The sequence below is a fragment of the Schistocerca cancellata genome, chromosome 9 (genome assembly GCF_023864275.1).
Source record: "Schistocerca cancellata isolate TAMUIC-IGC-003103 chromosome 9, iqSchCanc2.1, whole genome shotgun sequence".
Taxonomy (NCBI): Eukaryota; Metazoa; Arthropoda; class Insecta; order Orthoptera; family Acrididae; genus Schistocerca; species Schistocerca cancellata.
In genome coordinates, this window is record NC_064634.1 from 144,327,085 (window position 1) to 144,346,611 (window position 19,527).

The 19,527-nt window shown below is 44.8% G+C and overlaps 1 protein-coding gene across 1 annotated transcript in view; it reads left to right on the forward strand.

The window, feature by feature from the left end:
- The window catches only part of LOC126100867 (protein yellow-like), a 103,142-nt gene that overhangs the window by 62,956 nt on the left and 20,659 nt on the right, over positions 1-19,527 (forward strand). The window contains exon 4 of the mRNA XM_049911534.1: positions 7,746-7,948. Within this exon, the coding sequence (XP_049767491.1) occupies positions 7,746-7,948 (203 nt within the window). The remainder of the gene's footprint in view (positions 1-7,745; positions 7,949-19,527) is intronic.

Below are 19,527 nucleotides of genomic sequence, written 5' to 3' on the forward strand. Positions count from 1 at the left end.
TTCGCGATAGGCTACAAACCGACATTTATCAATGTTGAAAACGTGATGGTACGCATTTCTCCTTCTTGCACGAGGCATCACAATGTTTCACCAGGCAACGCCGGTCAACTGCTGTTTGTGTATGAGAAATCCGGCCGCGGTGGCCGAGTGGTTCTAGGCGCTACTGTCTGGAACCGCGCAACCGCTACAGTCGCAGGTTCGAATCCTGCCTCGGGCATGGGCGTGTGTGATGTTCTTAGGTTAGTTAGGCTTAAGTAGTTCTAAGTTCTAGGGGACTGATGACCTCAGAAGTTAAGTCCCATAGTGCTCAAAGCCATTTGAACCATTTTTTGTATGAGAAATAGGTTGGAAGCTTTCCTCATGTCAGTACGTTGTAGGTGTCGCCACCAGCGCCAACCTTGTGTGAATGCTCTGAAAAGCTAATCATTTGCATATCACAGCATCTTCTTCCTGTCGGTTAAATTCCGCGTCTGTACCACGTCGTCTTCGTGGTGTAGCAATTTTAATGACCAGTAGTGTAGATTAAATAGTGCGTAAGCCTAGGGGCCGATGACCTCAGCTGTTTGGTCCCATAACCCTTACCACAAATTTCCCAAATTTTCCAAAAGGTATGACAAGAAACTTTTTAGTTTCCTGTTCATCAAAAAACAAAATTCATAGTATATGTTTATTAGTTTCAGAAAAATGTAGGCGTGCCCAATCAGATGATTCTTTTTTATACAACCTGTATTATACTTTTTTTTAAGGTTAGCCTAATTGTCACAGCACAGCGTTAAATAACTTTGAGTACACAGATTTTAGCCACCCGGATAGCCGTGCGGTCTAACGCACTGCTTCCCGAGCGGGAAGGCTAGCCACAGAAACAAGATGATTTCAGTCAATCATCTCCATAAAGGTAATAGTTCCCCTCACCCTTGGTTTTATTTCTGTGGGAAGACCAACCTGTCTATGGTAACAGGAGTGAACTAATTTCAGTAGGTAACATTTCCATTGAGTGCGCATTTTCGAAATAGAAGCAATTGGAAACTAAAACTAATTTCCTGTTCCAAGACAGGAAATTAGTTTTAGTTTCCAATAGCTTCTATTTCGAAATGTATTTAACTTCTAACTGGTTTTTCGTAATACTTCAGCTTAATTTGATTTCACTTACTGAGTATAGGTGTGCAGTAGAATAAATGTAATGATTAAATGCAGTATTGAGAAGATTTTCTCGACTGCAACGCTTTTAAATTTCAATAGCATATTTGTTCCTGTATAAACTATCATTTTGTACCTTGGAGCATGTTTTCACATTTGGGAAAACCTTAATATTTCGTAATAATTTTTGTAATTTCTGAAAAAGACTGCAGCACATAAAAAGTGAACGCCTCCATTTTAAAATGAAATAAGAAAATATATTAAACTTTAAATACGAATGCCTAGAGACGAAAGTCTGGGAAGTGTTCCTAGTGAAAGGAGTATACTGGGACACAATTGTATGTGTACGATTATTAAGACATTAAAGAAACTCAGTTCGTTTGCAAGTATCACATGTTCCATGATAAAAGAACTTTTTCTATTTCAGGGTACAATATGCTGCACGGTCGACGAAGTATGTCTTAATTATTGACATGTTGTATATGTAGTTCTAAAGACATATAGCATTTTAGTTACCATAAAATTCTAAAATTCTGCACCTGAAGAATTAACAATGTGTTTCAAATACGTAGCTTTAATGTATTATACAGCAGATAAATGTGTAGGACGCGAAATATTTATGAATGCTGTACAAAACAATCTCATGTCTAACAATAACAGAAACTGTAGAAAATAGCAGAAACTGCTTGCATCGGTCCTTAGTGCGCATTTATTCATGTGATTCTAAAAATCAGTTACTAACGGACCTAAAAACATCATGTGTTCATAGGCACAACCTTCTAGATATAACATCCTCCACTACAATTTCTGTTAATTTTACTGTAGATATGTGGTGAAACATTAGTATGTCGAGAAAAATACTAATTTAGCATTTCTTTCAGTAATTATTTGTTTCTGCTGCCTAGCATTAATGACAGATATTCTTGTGCGTAAGGGTACAAATGTAAACAATAAATAATTTACAATACTAAAAGAAATTATATCCTAAAACCAAATATATAAAATAATACATTCATAATCATAGAACACTGAAATGATTAAATAAGTGGCACGTTGATTTATAATTGGGCACAGTGTAATAGAATTTGTACTGGTGATCGATCAGTCTACTTTAGGAGTGTCAAGTATGAACAGCTACTGAATGGGCAAACTGTCTTCAAGCATCCTCCATTTCTTGATACTGTTACACATGACTGATTACAAATTCTAGTTTTGTTGAATTTTGCCCCACTATATGTCGATGTGTCAGTTATTTACTTATTTTTGTGTTCTATGATTACGAAAGTATTTTTGTATATTTAGTATTAACAAATAATTTCTTTGATTGTAAATTATTTCCTCTGTACGTTTGCACGATTATGCAGAACAATATGTTTGTCAGCAGTGCTAGACAATGGACTAATGACTCGAAACATAGGTCGCAAAAATAATAAGTGAAACAGAACGCAAATAAGAGTATTTTTGTCATTTAATGATTCATAAGAAAAGTGCATCTAACTATAAAGGTTCCTTTAGAGAGACGAATGAAGTAGCAATACCGGGTAGTTATTATTAAACTGACAGTGTTCCGAGTGCTGCAGTAGAGGCTATATACATCGCAGGACACTGAAACATCGTAGGTATGTTCACTAAGCGGTGCGCTCGCAGAGTATGCTGAAAAAAAATCGTTCCACTTTCTGCCACCAGGTGAAAATTGACGCTGTAAGTAGGGAAAACGTGAAACGTTTTCCTGTTTTGACGTCAGTACGCTGTCTGTCGCTTGACGACGCGTGTTGATTTCTTTTGTGAAGTGATTGTTGGTGTAAAAGGTTAAGAAGGTTGATGTTTTCCGTACGAAACGCAGTGGCTGTTGAGAAGAAAGACCGTGCACTGCAGCTGAAGTCGTTCTATCAGAAAGGTACCAATGGCAGCGCTGCATTGCGGCAATATTGCCGACAGAAACAGTTGCGAAGGGGCATCAAGTTAATACATGGGCTAAAGAATATGACCAAGAAATTTGAAGAAACAGTTACGCTGGTGGTTCAACAGAGGCATGGCGGTTGTTGATGACGTTGAGGGGACTGATGACCTCAGCAGTTAAGTCCCATAGTGCTCAGAGCCATTTGATGACGTTGCTAATAGCTGTAGCCGATAGTGTAGCACACGCTTCAAATTCTACAGCCGGTGCTGGAGCCCTGTCGCGGGAAGTGTCTTTATCCTGATCAACAGTTCAAAACATTATGCGGAGCATTTTATACTGGTATCCATACAAGATTCAGACTGTGCACCAAACGAAGCCCCAAAATATGGTACAACGTCGTGACTGTGCCCATCGGTTTTTGGCACGCGTGGAAATGGATGACATGTGACCCAGGAATATTCGTTAAACAGACGAGGCAGAATTTACTCTGCACGGTGCCCTGAATGCACAGAACTGTCACATATTGGGTTGAACTCCGCCACATGTTGTGCAGGAACATCCTCTGGTGGTGTGGTTTCACAATTACCTTCATTCTCTGTTCGTTTTTCTTCGAGAGAGCCTCTTAGGTGTGCAGCTACACCTGCACGTTATGAGAAACTCCTTGAGCTAGATGTGATTCCAGCTTTGCTGGAACTCAACTGTGTCCACACCACTATTTTCATGTCGGATGGGGCTACACCACATTTTACTTGCCAGGTGAATGATTTGCTTCGGTAACGACCACATCATCCTAGACAATTTCGAGATGTGAAGGCATCCAGATCTCCCGATTTAAACCACGTGACTTCTAGTTGTCGGGAAGAGACTCTTTCTGTAATTCTTCAATTTCTCCAGGTTTATTTTATGACGAAATAAATCTCGGGTGAACAGCCTGGTATGAGTGTGCATAGGACACAATATTACGGCAATCGACCCCGTTGCCACCTGATGATGGCAACGTGGTCGATTGCCGAAATATTGTGTCCTATGCACACTCATATCAGGCTGTTCACCCGAGATTTATTTCGTCAAAGAATCTTTCTGATCTGAAGGATGGCATACGCCGAAATATCTTTCTTATTATACTGTATGCTCTGCGAGCAACTGCCGACCATGCCATGTTACGAATGCAGCACGTTACCATACCGAAAAGATGTTGTAAATTGTGACTATATCCTAACAAACGTGGCAGGACCACCGTTATCATGTGTCCTACCGTTCCTCCCCTTTACCTGCACCAACACCACATTCTGACGGCCTGCATCGCCACATTTTCACCTGGTGGAAGAAAGGGGAAATATTATTTTTTTCAGCATACTCCGCTAGAACACCGATTGACGAATATGCCTGCGATGTGACAGCGATCTTAGATGTATACAGCCTGCACGGCAGCATTCGGAAGACCGCCACTTTCAAAATTATTTAAAAAAAATGGAACTACCCATGGAGCTAGAGCTACAGCTACATCTACATTTATACTGCGCAAGCCACCCAATGGTGTATGGCGGAGGGCACTTTACGTGCCACTGTCATTACCTCCCTTTCCTGTTCGAATAGCATATGGTTCGTGGGAAGAACGATTGCCGGAAAGCCTCTTTGCGCGCTCGAATCTCTCTAATTTTACATTCGTGATCTCCTCGGGAGGTGTAAGTAGGGGGAAGAAATATATCCGATACCTCATCCAGAAACGCACCCTCTCGAAACCTGGACAGTAAGCTACACCGCGATTCAGAGCGCCTCTCTCGCAGAGTCTGCCACTTGAGTTTGCTAAACATCTCCGTAACGCTATCACGCTTACCAAATAACCCTGTGACGAAACGCGCCGCTCTTCTTTGGATCTTCTCTACCTCCTCTGTCAACCCGACCTGGCACGGGTCCCACACTGATGAGCAATACTCAAGTATAGGTCGAAGGAGTGTTTTGTAAGCCACCTCCTTTGTTGATAGACTACATTTTCTAAGGAGTCTCCCAATGAATCTCAACCTGGCACTCGCCTTACCAACAATTAATTTTTAAAACAATGTTCAGAGTAACTGATGTTGGATGGGCATCGATACTCTCCAGCATCACATTTCTGCCGGCCGCTGTGGCCGATCGGTTCTAGGCGCTTCAGTCCGGAACCGCGCTGCTGCTACGGTCGCAGGTTCGAATCCTGCCTCGGGCATGATAGTGTGTGGTGTCCTTAGGTTAGTTAGGTTTAAGTAGTTCTAAGTTCTAGGGGACTGATGAGCTCAGATGTTAAGTCCCATAGTGCTCAGAGCCATCTGAACCATTTTGAATCACGTTTCTGCCTTTCTTCGGTACGCGGTAGTCTGTCTGGTGGCAGTGGCTACGGCCAACACCACCTAGACTACAGGTCTGCGCGCACACTTGTGACGTCACATACTGATGGCCGGGTCTGTATCGGAAAGCTGCTGTTAAGCATTATGCAGCTATACGAACTTTGCGAGTTTTAGAGCTGGGACCGCATAGGGATTCTCGTGCTTTCCTCTTCTAGATGGCTTTGTACTGAAATTATGTAAATTTATATCATTGCGTAAAGTAACTGAACAAAACTGCCCTATGTTACTTCAAAACGTAAAATTATTTCGAAGATTTGCCTTAAATACGCGTTTCTAGGCTTGAATACAAACTGTAATTTTAAATCCTGCCTGTTATCTGAGGAGCTACGCTTTCTTGAAGTAAAAAATCGGCAATATGCAAGAACAAGCAGACGTTTTCGGTTTTAAATAAGGCAGCTGGAGCTCCTACAGAATTTAAGAATTTGTTTCCCTGGTTATTTTCGTAAATTTTCCTCTCCACTTCAAAATTTGCTGATCTCACACGAAACTCAAATCATTCGACGAAATGGAGCACCTCTTGACATAATGTTTAATAAATCAAAAATCCCGAAAAATATTTTATTTCCCTGTTTCTCCAGAACTTTAGAACCTTAAACATGAAAAGATTGTTTCTCCTATATCCTTGATTGAAATTCGTGTCACAGAGTGCTGTTAATTTAATCATAATGCATTTACCTCGAAATTCTGCTTTCTATACTGTTTAATCTGTCGAACACTGAATTCATTAAAGCAATTTTCTAGTACTTTACTCAAATTGAAGTTATTTCCGAATAGCTGTATACGTAACACTGAACAAAATCATTCTGTAGCTCTTCCAAATAAAAGTACTGGAAACTCAATAATCTGGTAGGAATGATAAGGAATACTAAACAATTTCGAGTCACACTAATTAATATAAATATTCTGTGTAACAACAGTTGCAAATATGAGAGACATTTCACAGCCAGTTTCTTATTAACCGCGCAGCAATGGTCCAGAATTAAGAAACAAATGATACTGGTACATGATACATAACTGCTTTTGTGGCCAAGCGGTTCTAGGCGCTTCAGTCCAGAACCGCGCGACCGCTACGGTCGCAGGTTCGAATCCTGCCTCGGGCATGATAGTGTGTGGTGTCCTTAGGTTTGTTAGGTTTAAGTAGTTCTACGTTCTAGGGGACTGATGACCTCAGATGTTAAGTCCCATAGTGCTCAGAGCCATTTGAACAACTGCTTTTAAAAACAACTGGCAAATGTGGTGCAATGGAAACAAATAACACGCTACAAATTTTTTGTCATTTACTTACCCTTGAATGATAAGTGGACTCTGAAACGTCCCCTTTGAACAATTATACATAACTGTGCTTAAACTGACGCGAAGATTCCAAGTTCGAATCCTGACAGGGTCGCCATATGAAACGTCCCCTTTGAACAATTATACATGACTGTGCTTAAACTGACACACAATATTTTTAGCGCAACGCAATCTGACTTTCAAATATCCCTACAAAAGAATGGCCCTGACTAACAGTAACCTATACATTTCACAACTCACTTACCTCACAAATATCTTGGTTGCTCGAACTACTGCAATACAGTGAGCGCCACTACTGCCAGCTAAATAAAAGATTCAAACTACTGAAGGCACTAACTACTAATAGGCATAGTTAGCAAATGAAAGATTTTAATAGAGGACAAACAATGTATTTACCTTAATAATCATCAAAACTCATAATATATATAGCAGTTCATGACATCCAGTCTTACAAATTTCAAAACTCCGCCATCTCTCTCCCCACATCCACCACTGCTGGCGGCTCACCTCCAACTGCGCAATGCTACGCGCTGTTCACATCCATCTGCCCAACACTACAATGGCAGACAAGAATGCAAACTAGCCACAGACTGCACACAGCACAGCCAGTGATTTTTCATACAGAGCGCTACGTGGCGTTACCAATAAGAAATCCTAAACAGCCTACTTACAACTCAAATTCCTGTCTGGGAATAGCTGCAATCCAGCGATTTCTCAACTTCACACATTTGGGAAATCGAAACATGTGCACTTTCATGCCTTTTTGGGATTTATAATTTCCCTGGCAAAAGGGAACGCAGCACTTGTTTCCCATACCTCGAAGAACTATAGGCGAATACTGTATGAAATATATTGTCACTTTCACGTGTCACACACTTTCAACACAACATATATATGCCAACATGACTGCCGACTGAAGATAAGATGGCCAACAGTTTGTGACGTCACGTGCCAATATGGCCGCTGTGAGTAGGCCTTGTAATTAGAAGGCTTCGGTACGGCGCGAGTGACGGCTTTTTTGTGTGCCCCGGCAGGTGGTGAAGGAGGACTCGCTGTTCGCGAACGTGGCCGTGGAGGTGGCGCCCGCACTCTCCGGCGGCTACGACTGCGAGGCGACCTTCGCCTACGCGGCCGACCTGGGAGCCTACGGACTCGTCGTGCACGACTGGGCGCGTCAGACCACCTGGCGCGTCTCCCACAACTACTTCCACTCCGACCCGCTGGCCGGAGAGTACAGGTGCGCATCGCGGCTCTTACCGCTTACCGACCACTTCACCTTCTTACTACTCCCTGTCCCACTCGTCCAGTTAGGATTCCTAGGAAGCTGTTTTCTCGGATAGCCAGACAACATTAATTTTTGGATACGGTGACCAGGCGTCCGGATTAATACGGACATGTCCTCCTTTTTAGCCCTTTGTCCGGGTCCGGGCGGATTTTTACAGTGTCCGGCTTTTTCGCAAAGTTGAGCTTAATACAGTTAAATTTACAATTCTTCCCGTTCTATTGCTCTTTTCTTAAATACTTTAACTATTGGCACAGCCTTCGTGATAAACACGCACAAAGGCGGTGTTAGTAGATGGCACCAGGCTCGTCGATGCTATCGTTGATCTACCTATGTTGTTGTTGTTGTTGTTGTTGTTGTTGTGGTCTTCAGTCCTGAGACTGGTTTGATGCTGTTCTACATGCTACTCTATCCTGTGCAAGTTTCCTCATCTCCCAGTACCTACTGCAGCCTACATCCTTCTGAATATGCTTAGTGTATCAATCTATTGGTCTCCCTCTTCGATTTTTACCCTCCACGCTGCCTTCCAATACTAAATTGGTGATCCCTCGATGTCTCAGAACATGTCCTACCAACCGATCCAGTCTTCTAGTCAAGTTGTGCCACAAGCTCCTCTTCTCCCCAATTATATTAAATACCACCTCATTAGCTATGTGATATACCCATCTAATCTTCAGCATTCTTCTGTAGCACCACATTTCGAAAGCTTCTATTCTCTTCTTATCTAAGCTATTTATCGTCCACGTTTCACTTCCATACATGGCCACACTCCATACAAATACTTTCAGAAACGACTTCCTGACATTTAAATCTATACTCGATGTTAACAAATTTCTCTTCTTCAGAAATGCTTTCCTTGTCATTGCCAGTGTACATTTTATATCCTCTCTACTTCCACCATCATCAGTTATTTTGCTCCCCAAATAGCAAAACTCCTTTAGTACTTTAAGTGTCTCATTTCCTAATCTAATTCCCTCAGGATCACCCGACTTAATTCGACTACATTCCATTATCCTCGTTTTTCTTTTGTTGATGTTCATCTTATATCCTCCTTTCAAGACACGGTCCATTCCGTTCAACTGCTCTTCCAAGTCCTTTGCTGTCACTGACACAATTACAATATCATCGGCGAACCTCAAAGTTTTTATTTCTTCTCCATGGATTTTAATACCTACTCCGAACTTTTCTTTTGTTTCCTTTACTGCTTGCTCAATATACAGATTGAATAACATCGGGGAGAGGTTACAACCCTGTCTCACTCCCTTCTCAACCACTGCTTCCCTTTCATACCCCTCGACTCTTATAACTGCCATCTGCTTTCTGTACAAATTGTAAATAGACTATCGCTCTCTGTATTTTAGCCCTGCCACCTTCAGAATTTGAAAGAGAGTATTCCAATCAACATTGTCAAAAGCTTTCTCTAAGTCTACAAATGCTAAAAACGTAGCTTTGCCTTTCCTATCTACCTATAAGCAAATGAAAATATCGATTATTTAAAATTTTCGTTTCGTATCTTCGCTTTATATTGGCTTGGCTTCCTGTGGTGCACGTGTGATTTGTGAGTGTAATTTTTAACCAAGTGAGTTACGTAAAATATTTGGCTATACCTAAACGAAACTGTACATTTTCTGATGTCCTTTCCTGCAAACATCCGGCTTTAAGAAAGGGAGAAATGAATTTGAATCGGAATGTAAGATATGTGGATCTGGAACGTACGTTTCAGTGGCCAGTAAAGCTAAGAAATAACTCGACAGATTAACTGTCATCGTTTTATTTCATTGTTTCATAGTCATTCAGTTTATTTGTATTTGGAAGGTTAAAGAGCAGTTTAAATGTCGTCAGCTGCTGCTTGAATTGTAGAGGTTGGTAGCGGTCAGTCGAATGAAGGGAGGTGAATGATCTTACGTATTTCGCTTTGTAAACAATTCCGTGTTGTTGACAAAGCAAAACACACTGTCAGCACAATCAATGTTTTTTAATTTTTTAATTTTGCTCAGTTAACCACCACCTGACCATCAGCAACAATTAACTACTAGTTTTACCTGTAATTCCCGGCAGTCACATGACTTGTCCAAATCTGACGGGTGGTGTCCTCATCTGCAGTTGACCCGTTTGATGCGTTCTCTTTTTTCTTCCTTTGTCCTCCTTTTTGAAGCTTTATGTCCTCCTTTATAAACAATTGCATCTGGTCACCCTATTTTTGGACAACGTGGTTGTGGAGAGAAGCAGCGATTAAAATGATTAATCAATAATTCAAAAACAGTCTTAATCGCATTTATTATTATTATTATTATACTTCCAACCGGTTTCATCCCGACGTAGGGGTCATCTTCTGGACGTTTACACCATTGGTCGACTGCTGGTGATGTCACTCCTATCTACTTAACGGCAGGAAACTATGTAGACAGGAATGACACCACGGGCAGTCGACCAGAAGATGACCCCTACGCCGGGTTGAAGCCGGTTGGCGGTATAACAATAATAATAATAAATGCGATTAGACTGTTTTTGAATTATTGATAAAACAAACAACAATTCAAGCAAATCTTATAAATGGAGTTTATTACAATATGTTAAATTGGCAATGCTTAACTTACGTTTCTACAAAGATGGGCCGCAAGAAAATGGCGCCATGCAAATAATCCTGTCTTTCAATATACAGGGTGGAGAAAAATTGTGTCACGAAATTTTAGTTCTGGAAACAACCTTGACATGTGACTTGGAGACATTAAGTACACTACTGGCCATTAAAATTGCTACACCACGTAGATGACGTGCTACAGACGCAAAATTTAACCGACGGGAAGACGATGCTGTGATATGCTAATGATTAGCTTTTCAAAGCATTCACCCAAGGTTGGCGCCGGTGGCGACACCTACAACGTGCTCACATGAGGAACGTTTCCAACCGATTTCTCATACACAAACAGCAGTTGATCGGCATTGCCTGGTGAAACGTTGTTGTGATGCCTCGTGTAAGGAGAAGAAATGCGTACCATCACGTTTCCGACTTTGATAGAGGTCGGATTGTAGCCTATCGCGATTGCGGTTTATCGTATGGCGACATTGCTGCTCGCGTTGGTCGAGATCCAATGACTGTTAGCAGAATATGGAATCGGTGGGTTCAGGAGGGTAATGCGGGACGCCGTGCTGGACCCCAACGGCCTCGTATCACTAGCAGTCGAGATGTCAGGCAGCTTATCCGCATGGCTGTAACGGATCGTGCAGCCACGTCTCGATCCCTGAGTCAACAGATGGGGACGTTTGCACGATAACAGCCATCTGCATGAGCAGTTCGACGACGTTTGCAGCAGCATGGACTATCAGCTCGGAGACCATGACTGCGGTTATCCTTGACGCTGCTTCACAAACAGGAGCGCCTGCGATGGTGTACTCAACGACGAACCTGGGTGCACGAATGGCAAAACGTCATTTTTTCGGATGAATCCAGGTTCTGTTTACAGCATCATGATGGTCGCATCCGTGCTTGGCGACATCGTGGTGAATGCACATTGCAAGCGTATATTCGTCATCGCCATGTTGGCGTATCATCTGGCGTGATGGTATGGGGTGCCATTGGTTACACGTCTCGGTCACCTCTTGTTCGCATTGACGGCACTTTGAACAGTGGACGTTACATTTCAGATGTGTTACGACCCGTGGCTCTACCCTTCATTCGATCCCTGCGAAACCCTACATTTCAGCAGGATAATGCACGACCTGCAGGTCCTGTACGGGCCTTTCTGGATAGAGAAAATGTTCGACTGCTGCCGTGGCCAGCACATTCTCCACATCTCTCACCAACTGAAAACGTCTTGTCAATGGTGGCCGAGCAGCTAGCTCGTCACAATACGCCAGTCACTACTCTTGATGAACTGTGGTATCGTGTTGAAGCTGCATGGGCAGTTGTACCTGCACACGCCATCCAAGCTCTGTTTGACTCAATGCCCAGGCGTATGAAGGCCGTTATTACGGTCAGAGGTGGTTGTTCTGTGTACTGATTTCTCAGGATCTATGCACCCAAATTGCGTGAAAATGTAATCACATGTCAGTTCTAGTAATAATATATTTGTCCAATGAATACCTGTTTATCATCTGCATTTCTTCTTGATGTAGCAATTTTAACGGCCAGTAGTGTACACACTTTCGTAAATGGAGATTACAGCCAAATCGTACAAAAACCGAAACTACATGTTTCCATCTCAATAATGAATTAGCAAGCAAACAACTTGACGTTTGTCTCGAGGGAAATCGGCTCCGATGTAATGAGCATCCAAAGTACCTTGGAGTCACTTTGGACAGAGCGCTCACTTATAAACGACATCTGGAAAATACTGCAGCCAAACTAAACACGAGGAATAATATTCTCCAGAAGCTGTGTGGCACTACTTGGGGCTCCTCCAGCTGGCTCGCTACACACGTCGGCACTCGGACTGGTCTACTCGGCCGCGGAGTACTGCGCTCCGGTCTGGATGAACAGCTCTACGTGCAGCTGAATAACACTGTGCGAATTGTGAGTGGAACCATGAGATCAACCCCAACACATTGGCTGTCAATTCTAACACACATACCACCTGAGAACCTACGTCGGAAGAATGCTCTTCTCTGGGAATATAGGAAGATACTCGAATACGCGCAGCTCCCTACATACTTCGACATGACTGGCCCGGATAGAAACAGACTTCCGTCTAGACATCCAACAATGATAACAGCCAAGGAATTGCAAAGTATGAACTTTGATGCAATAAAGAGCTTGAGGTAACAACGGCGAAAGGTGTGCCCTGAGCAATGTCAAGCGCCCCCCCCCCCCCCCTCCCTGCGCGTCACTTAGAGACCACTCGGATATGAACTACCATGTAAAATATGGTCATCCCTTAACAGAATACGGACAAATCACGGAAGATGTGCAGACACTCTTTACAATGGGGAAAAACACCAACTGTGACTGCGGGGCCAACAGACCGACCATCTGCCACATCGTCCAAGAGTGCGACAGAAGAGCATACAGTGGCGAGTTCAGTGATTTTCTGATGGCAACAGACGCCGCAAAAGATTTTATATATAATCCTGATGTTTGTATTTAATTGTATTGACCATATATAATCTTGATGTCTCTATTTAATTATATTGCCCATTATCTGTATGTTTTATTGTATTTTTTTGGTATATCTTTGTTTGAACATTTGTAAGAAGCGTAAAATGATGAGCACTGCTATACGCTAAAGCCCGGGTTCCCGGGTTCGATTCCCGGCGGGGTCAGGGATTTTCTCTGCCTCGTGATGGCTGGGTGTTGTGTGCTGTCCTTAGGTTAGTTAGGTTTAAGTAGTTCTAAGTTCTAGGGGACTGATGACCATAGATGTTAAGTCCCATAGTGCTCAGAGCCATTTTTTGAGCTATACGCTAAATAAATAAATAATAACTCTGGATAGCTGATAGTACTAGGAACGAAAATTACTAATGTTGTGTAGGTCAACAACGCACCATTTGTAAACTACAGAAACTTATCCCCACGCGCTCCGACTGGACATGGGATTGCCGTGTTGCCGTTCGTTGGTCGACGGGCAGCCCTACGTTTGTCGCTTCACACACATACGAACGTCCTTCGCCCCGTCACTGGCCCAACGCGATGTGTACACATGTCGAATAGGTCTTGCTGTTTGTCTCCACCTCACGTCAGAGGAGTTCACGCGTAATCTTTGCTTCGGAGCACACGCACGTCCCCTGCGATTTTAGTCATACAGTGAGCATGTCGGCACAGTATTCGTTTGAAGAACAATGAGATGTGGTTTTTGTTTATGGACTACCCGACGGTAATGCGCATGAAGCTCGACGGTTGTATGAGGAACGGTACCCAGCAAGACGCCACCCACACCCGCAAACGCTTACAGCATATCACTGGCGACTTGGCGAAACAGGCTCGTTAGCAGGATATCGTGGTGATGCTGGAAGACCTCGAACACGACGGATGCTGCATTTAAAGAGACTGTTCTCGAGCGCTTCGAGGAAGCACCTATGACAGGTACTCGAACGGTTGGACACGACATGGGGGTCATCCATCGTTTAGTCTGGGAGGTTTTGAGGGGTGATCGTTTGCCTTCTTGTGGACCGGGAGGCATTTGAGCGTCCGGTCACCGGAATTGTGTAGACTTTTTGCCGTTGCATTTTACTGCAGCGTTGCCCGGGGAGCACCATCTTGGAGGTTGTCTACACGTCGCTCCCCACCGATCTCACTGCTTTGTACCTCTTACAAACTATTTGAGAGAATATTACTGGCCAGACTAGCACCATACATTGAGGCGAACCTCCCGGGCGATCAAGCAGGTTTCCGTGTGAGAAGGAAATGCTGTGAACAAGTTTTGTCCCTTACAACATATACAGAGAAAGGCTATCTGAACAAGCTGAAAACGGGCCTGGTATTAATAGATCTTACATCAGCCTATGACGCTGTCTGGACCGAAGGACTACTGCTCAAGCTTACTCGAATTATCAAATGCAATCAGACGTAGACATTACTAAAAAAATTTGCTGACAGGCAGGAAGATCAAGGTCTACCTCCATGGAAAGAGCAGCAAAAGCACGGTCATAAACAATCGCCTGCCGCAGGGGTCAGCCCTGGCGCCGACCCTTTTTAATTTATACATACCTGATATTCCGAGCACTAGGTCGCGTAAATTTGCGTATGCGGATGATCTGGCCATCGCATACCAAAGCAAAAATTTCGAAGATCTTGAAAAAACATTGAATGCGGACCTTGAAGCGCTGAACACCTACTACCTTAAGTGGCATTTGCATCCCAACCCCAATAAAACGACCAGTACCATAATGCACCTTAAAAATAGAGCTTCAAGCAGGAAACTACAGCTTTCCCTGAATGACCGGCATATCAGACATGAAGATAAGCCCAAATATCGGGGAGTAAAATTAGACCGCACACTAACGTTTAGCTCCCATCTGGAAGACACCAAACAGAAATTAAAATCTCGAAATGCCATTATGTCTAAACTGACCGGAACATCATGGGGGTGCGGAGCTAATACACTAAGGACGTCAGCATTAGCCCTCGTGTACAGCGTGGCTGAATATTGTTCACCAGTCTGGGCGAAAAGTGCGCATGTAAATAAAGTAGACACCCAATTGAAAGAGACAATGAGAATTATCTCAGGCACACTTAGGGCTACCCCATGTGACTGGCTCCCAGTCCTTGCCAACATAGAACCCCCTGATATAAGGCGCTCCATGGCGACCTCAAGAATATATAGGAAGATCGTACACAGTCCAGAACTCCTTATACACCAAGACTTATCACCCATCAACAGGCTAAAATCTAGGTCCCCCTTTTGGAAGATTGGCAGGGAATTACAGCTTGGGGGGAATCATGGCGCAAAGGGACACACAAGAACCAAAAGCTTATCGATGACCCCAGCAAGAAGATAAATGGTTTTGATCTCCCTCGGAAGCTCTGGGTTGCCTTAAATCGCCTTAGAACAAGCGTGGGAAGATGCAAACATCTAATGAATAAGTGGGGACTTGCGGAGAGTCCCGTGTGTGAATGTGAAATCCAGACAATGGACCATCTATTGGTGTGTGAAGTGGTAGGATATAGTGGTGAACTGAAGGACATACATTACCTGCCTGACCTAGCCATAGATTGGGTCAAAACTATAAGTAGTATTGTGTAGTGTTGTAATTTCCTGGTGGATTGTAATGACACTGTAATATTTGCCTTGTATATGCCGAATGAATAAATAAAAAAAATGAGGGATGATGGCCAGCATCAATTTAGTTTCCACCCTGTTCAAGACCTAAATCCTGTAGCGGACTATGAACACAGGCTAGGGTTTTGCCGGTGGTTTCTGCGACGTGTTGCACGAGATCTCGACTTCCCTTCCATTGTATTGTTTATCGACGAGTGCATCTTCCATCCGGATGGCTTTTACAAGCCTCGAAATGTCCATTACTGGGCAAGGGGAAATCTTAAAGTCACGTACGTCCACGGACACCACGAACGATTTTCGCTCAACATTTGGGCAGGCATTGTGGGTGACCCTCTGATTGGGCCGATCCGTCTACCTCCTCGCCTTACCGGGGCAAATTACCTTCACTTTTTGCAAGAAACTCTACCCGGCCTGTAGGAAGATGTTCCCTTGGAAATACGACAATGCATGTGGTTGCAGCGTGATGGGACGCCCGCACATAACAGTCGTGCTGTGGGCGGATGTTTAAATGAACTCTTCGACGGCCAGGTAATTGGTAGAGGCGCTCGTAGGACATGGCCTCCGCGATCTCCAGACCTCACGCCACCGGACTTTTTCCTGCGGGGATTCTTCAAGGTTCTAGGTCACCCACCCGGACGCGAACCACCTAGAAAAGAAGAGGAATTAATGGATCGCATTCAACATGACGCCAATGACGTCATGGAAATGCCAGGGATCTTTGAAAGAGTTTGGCAAAATACCGTTCTATGTTACCAAGCTTGTGTCGCGTCAGAGGGTCGCCAGTTCGAGCACCTGCTTTAAGTAAATAGTGTCCTAGCTACAAAAAAGGCCCTTTTCAGGGCCGACACAAAATGTAAAAGACTTTTTGTACGCGAACTAACAGCTGTTGACGGGTTTGTTCCCGGTACGTCTTATCATGAAACTTAAATGGATGTGTCGGGACCCCGACGGATTCGCCACCAGGCTGCCAGAATGGGAGGGTGGCGCGCTACCACCGATCGTGCGGGCCGCCTTGGATACATCGCGATCTCCGGCAGGCAAAGCATTCGCGGTCATGCGCTATCCAGAGCATCCGGGAACAGGGCGAACCCGCGGCCAATCGATGCGCGTGGCGCCAAGTTTCTGTAGTTTCAAAATTGTGCGTTGTCGACCTACACAACTTGGTAATTTTGGTTCTTACTGGCATCAGCCATCCAGGGTTAAAATTTCGTGTCACAATTTCTCTCCGCCCTGTATACAATTTCCATGCAAACAATTAATATAGATCACAAGACACAGCTCGTCATTTAGTGCGGCTCTTCGAGTGCGGCCGAAGCTAGCTGGAACGGCACTTTTTTCGTGCTGCTCCTGTCGTGGTGTCGCTCTAGTCAGCGTACTATTGGCTGACATAGTTTCACAGCCTTCTTTGCTGTTACATTCAGGCCAACGTGCCGGCGTTTGATTTTACACTGGAACACTTCCCACGCTCCCTCCACAGATCTAGTGGTAAGGTGGCCCAGTCAGGAACTGTGAAAAAAAAAGCAAAATATGAGTAGAAACAGTGAACGGTCCAAGCACAAGAAGTGCAATACAGAGGCCGGCCGAAGTGGCCGTGCGGTTAAAGGCGCTGCAGTCTGGAACCGCAAGACCGCTACGGTCGCAGGTTCGAATCCTGCCTCGGGCATGGATGTTTGTGATGTCCTTAGATTAGTTAGGTTTAACTAGTTCTAAGTTCTAGGGGACTAATGACCTCAGCAGTTGAGTCCCATAGTGCTCAGAGCCATTTTAACCATTTTTTTGCAATACAGAACAGTCTGGAACAGCCAAGGCGTCGCGGTGAAGCGGTCACGGTATTGGACTGCAAAGCGGGGGCGAGCCATGGCTTTATTCCCCACCCCCGCTGTTCTCTGTATTCAAATTTGTGTCTGTGTTGTGCTGTAAATTCCGTCCGTAATAGCGAGGTGTAAGGAATAAACTTAAAATGAAAGTTGATTCTGCACAACTACTCTGTTAGCAGCCGATAGGAAGTGGCTTTCGAATGGGAACCGCAAACGTTCGATGACAAGGCGACATATCAACTGAACCATCCACCGGAAAACACGTCTGGTGTGTCATACTCGGCATTAATATAATAATAATGGCGTGTGACGAGGGCCTCCCGTCGGGTGGACCGCTCGCCTGGTGCAAGTATTTCGATTTGACGCCACTTCGGCGACTTGCGCGTCGATGGGGTTGAAATGATGATGATTAGGACAACACAATACCCAGTCCCTGAGCGGAGAAAATCTCCGACCCAGCCGGGAATCGAACACGGGCCCGTAGGATTGACAGTCAGTCGCGCTGACCACTTTTTTTGAAATCTCATTTTGTTCGTTTTCGTTCGTTGTATCTGCTCGGGGCGGACGTCGCAATACACCCGTTTCAGTTCGTCGTTGATCCATGAACTCAGTTTTTTTGTATTACAGAGAGCAGTTAACCCTCTGACCTAACACGCTGAGTTACCGTGCGACCACTCAGCTACCGGGGGCCGACGCGGCACTAGTGACAGTACGTGCCTCATATGATAGGAATCTCTTATCTACGCTCCTCAGTTATACGCCTGGTGAGTGAGTGAGATATGCGTTCTTGCCCGATTTACATGTTCGTACGAATGTGAATGTGATCACTCTCAAGGAAATGATGAGAACATAATACACTCCTGGAAATTGAAATAAGAATACCGTGAATTCATTGTCCCAGGAAGGGGAAACTTTATTGACACATTCCTGGGGTCAGATACATCACATGATCACACTGACAGAACCACAGGCACATAGACACAGGCAACAGAGCATGCACAATGTCGGCACTAGTACAGTGTATATCCACCTTTCGCAGCAATGCAGGCTGCTATTCTCCCATGGAGACGATCGTAGAGATGCTGGATGTAGTCCTGTGGAACGGCTTGCCATGCCATTTCCACCTGGCGCCTCAGTTGGACCAGCGTTCGTGCTGGACGTGCAGACCGCGTGAGACGACGCTTCATCCAGTCCCAAATATGCTCAATGGGGGACAGATCCGGAGATCTTGCTGGCCAGGGTAGTTGACTTACACCTTCTAGAGCACGTTGGTGGCACGGGATACATGCGGACGTGCATTGTCCTGTTGGAACAGCAAGTTTCCTTGCCGGTCTAGGAATGGTAGAACGATGGGTTCGATGACGGTTTGGATGTACCGTGCACTATTCAGTGTCCCCTCGACGATCACCAGTGGTGTACGGCCAGTCACCAGTGGAGATCGCTCCCCACACCATGATGCCGGGTGTTGGCCCTGTGTGCCTCGGTCGTATGCAGTCCTGATTGTGGCGCTCACCTGCACGGCGCCAAACACGCATACGACCATCATTGGCACCAAGGCAGAAGCGACTCTCATCGCTGAAGACGACACGTCTCCATTCGTCCCTCCATTCACGCCTGTCGCGACACCACTGGAGGCGGGCTGCACGATGTTGGGGCGTGAGCGGAAGACGGCCTAACGGTGTGCGGGACCGTAGCCCAGCTTCATGGAGACGGTTGCGAATGGTCCTCGCCGATACCCCAGGAGCAACAGTGTCCCTAATTTGCTGGGAAGTGGCGGTGCGGTCCCCTACGGCACTGCGTAGGATCCTACGGTCTTGGCGTGCATCCGTGCGTCGCTGCGGTCCGGTCCCAGGTCGACGGGCACGTGCACCTTCCGCCGACCACTGGCGACAACATCGATGTACTGTGGAGACCTCACGCCCCACGTGTTGAGCAATTCGGCGGTACGTCCACCCGGCCTCCCGCATGCCCACTATACGCCCTCGCTCGAAGTCCGTCAACT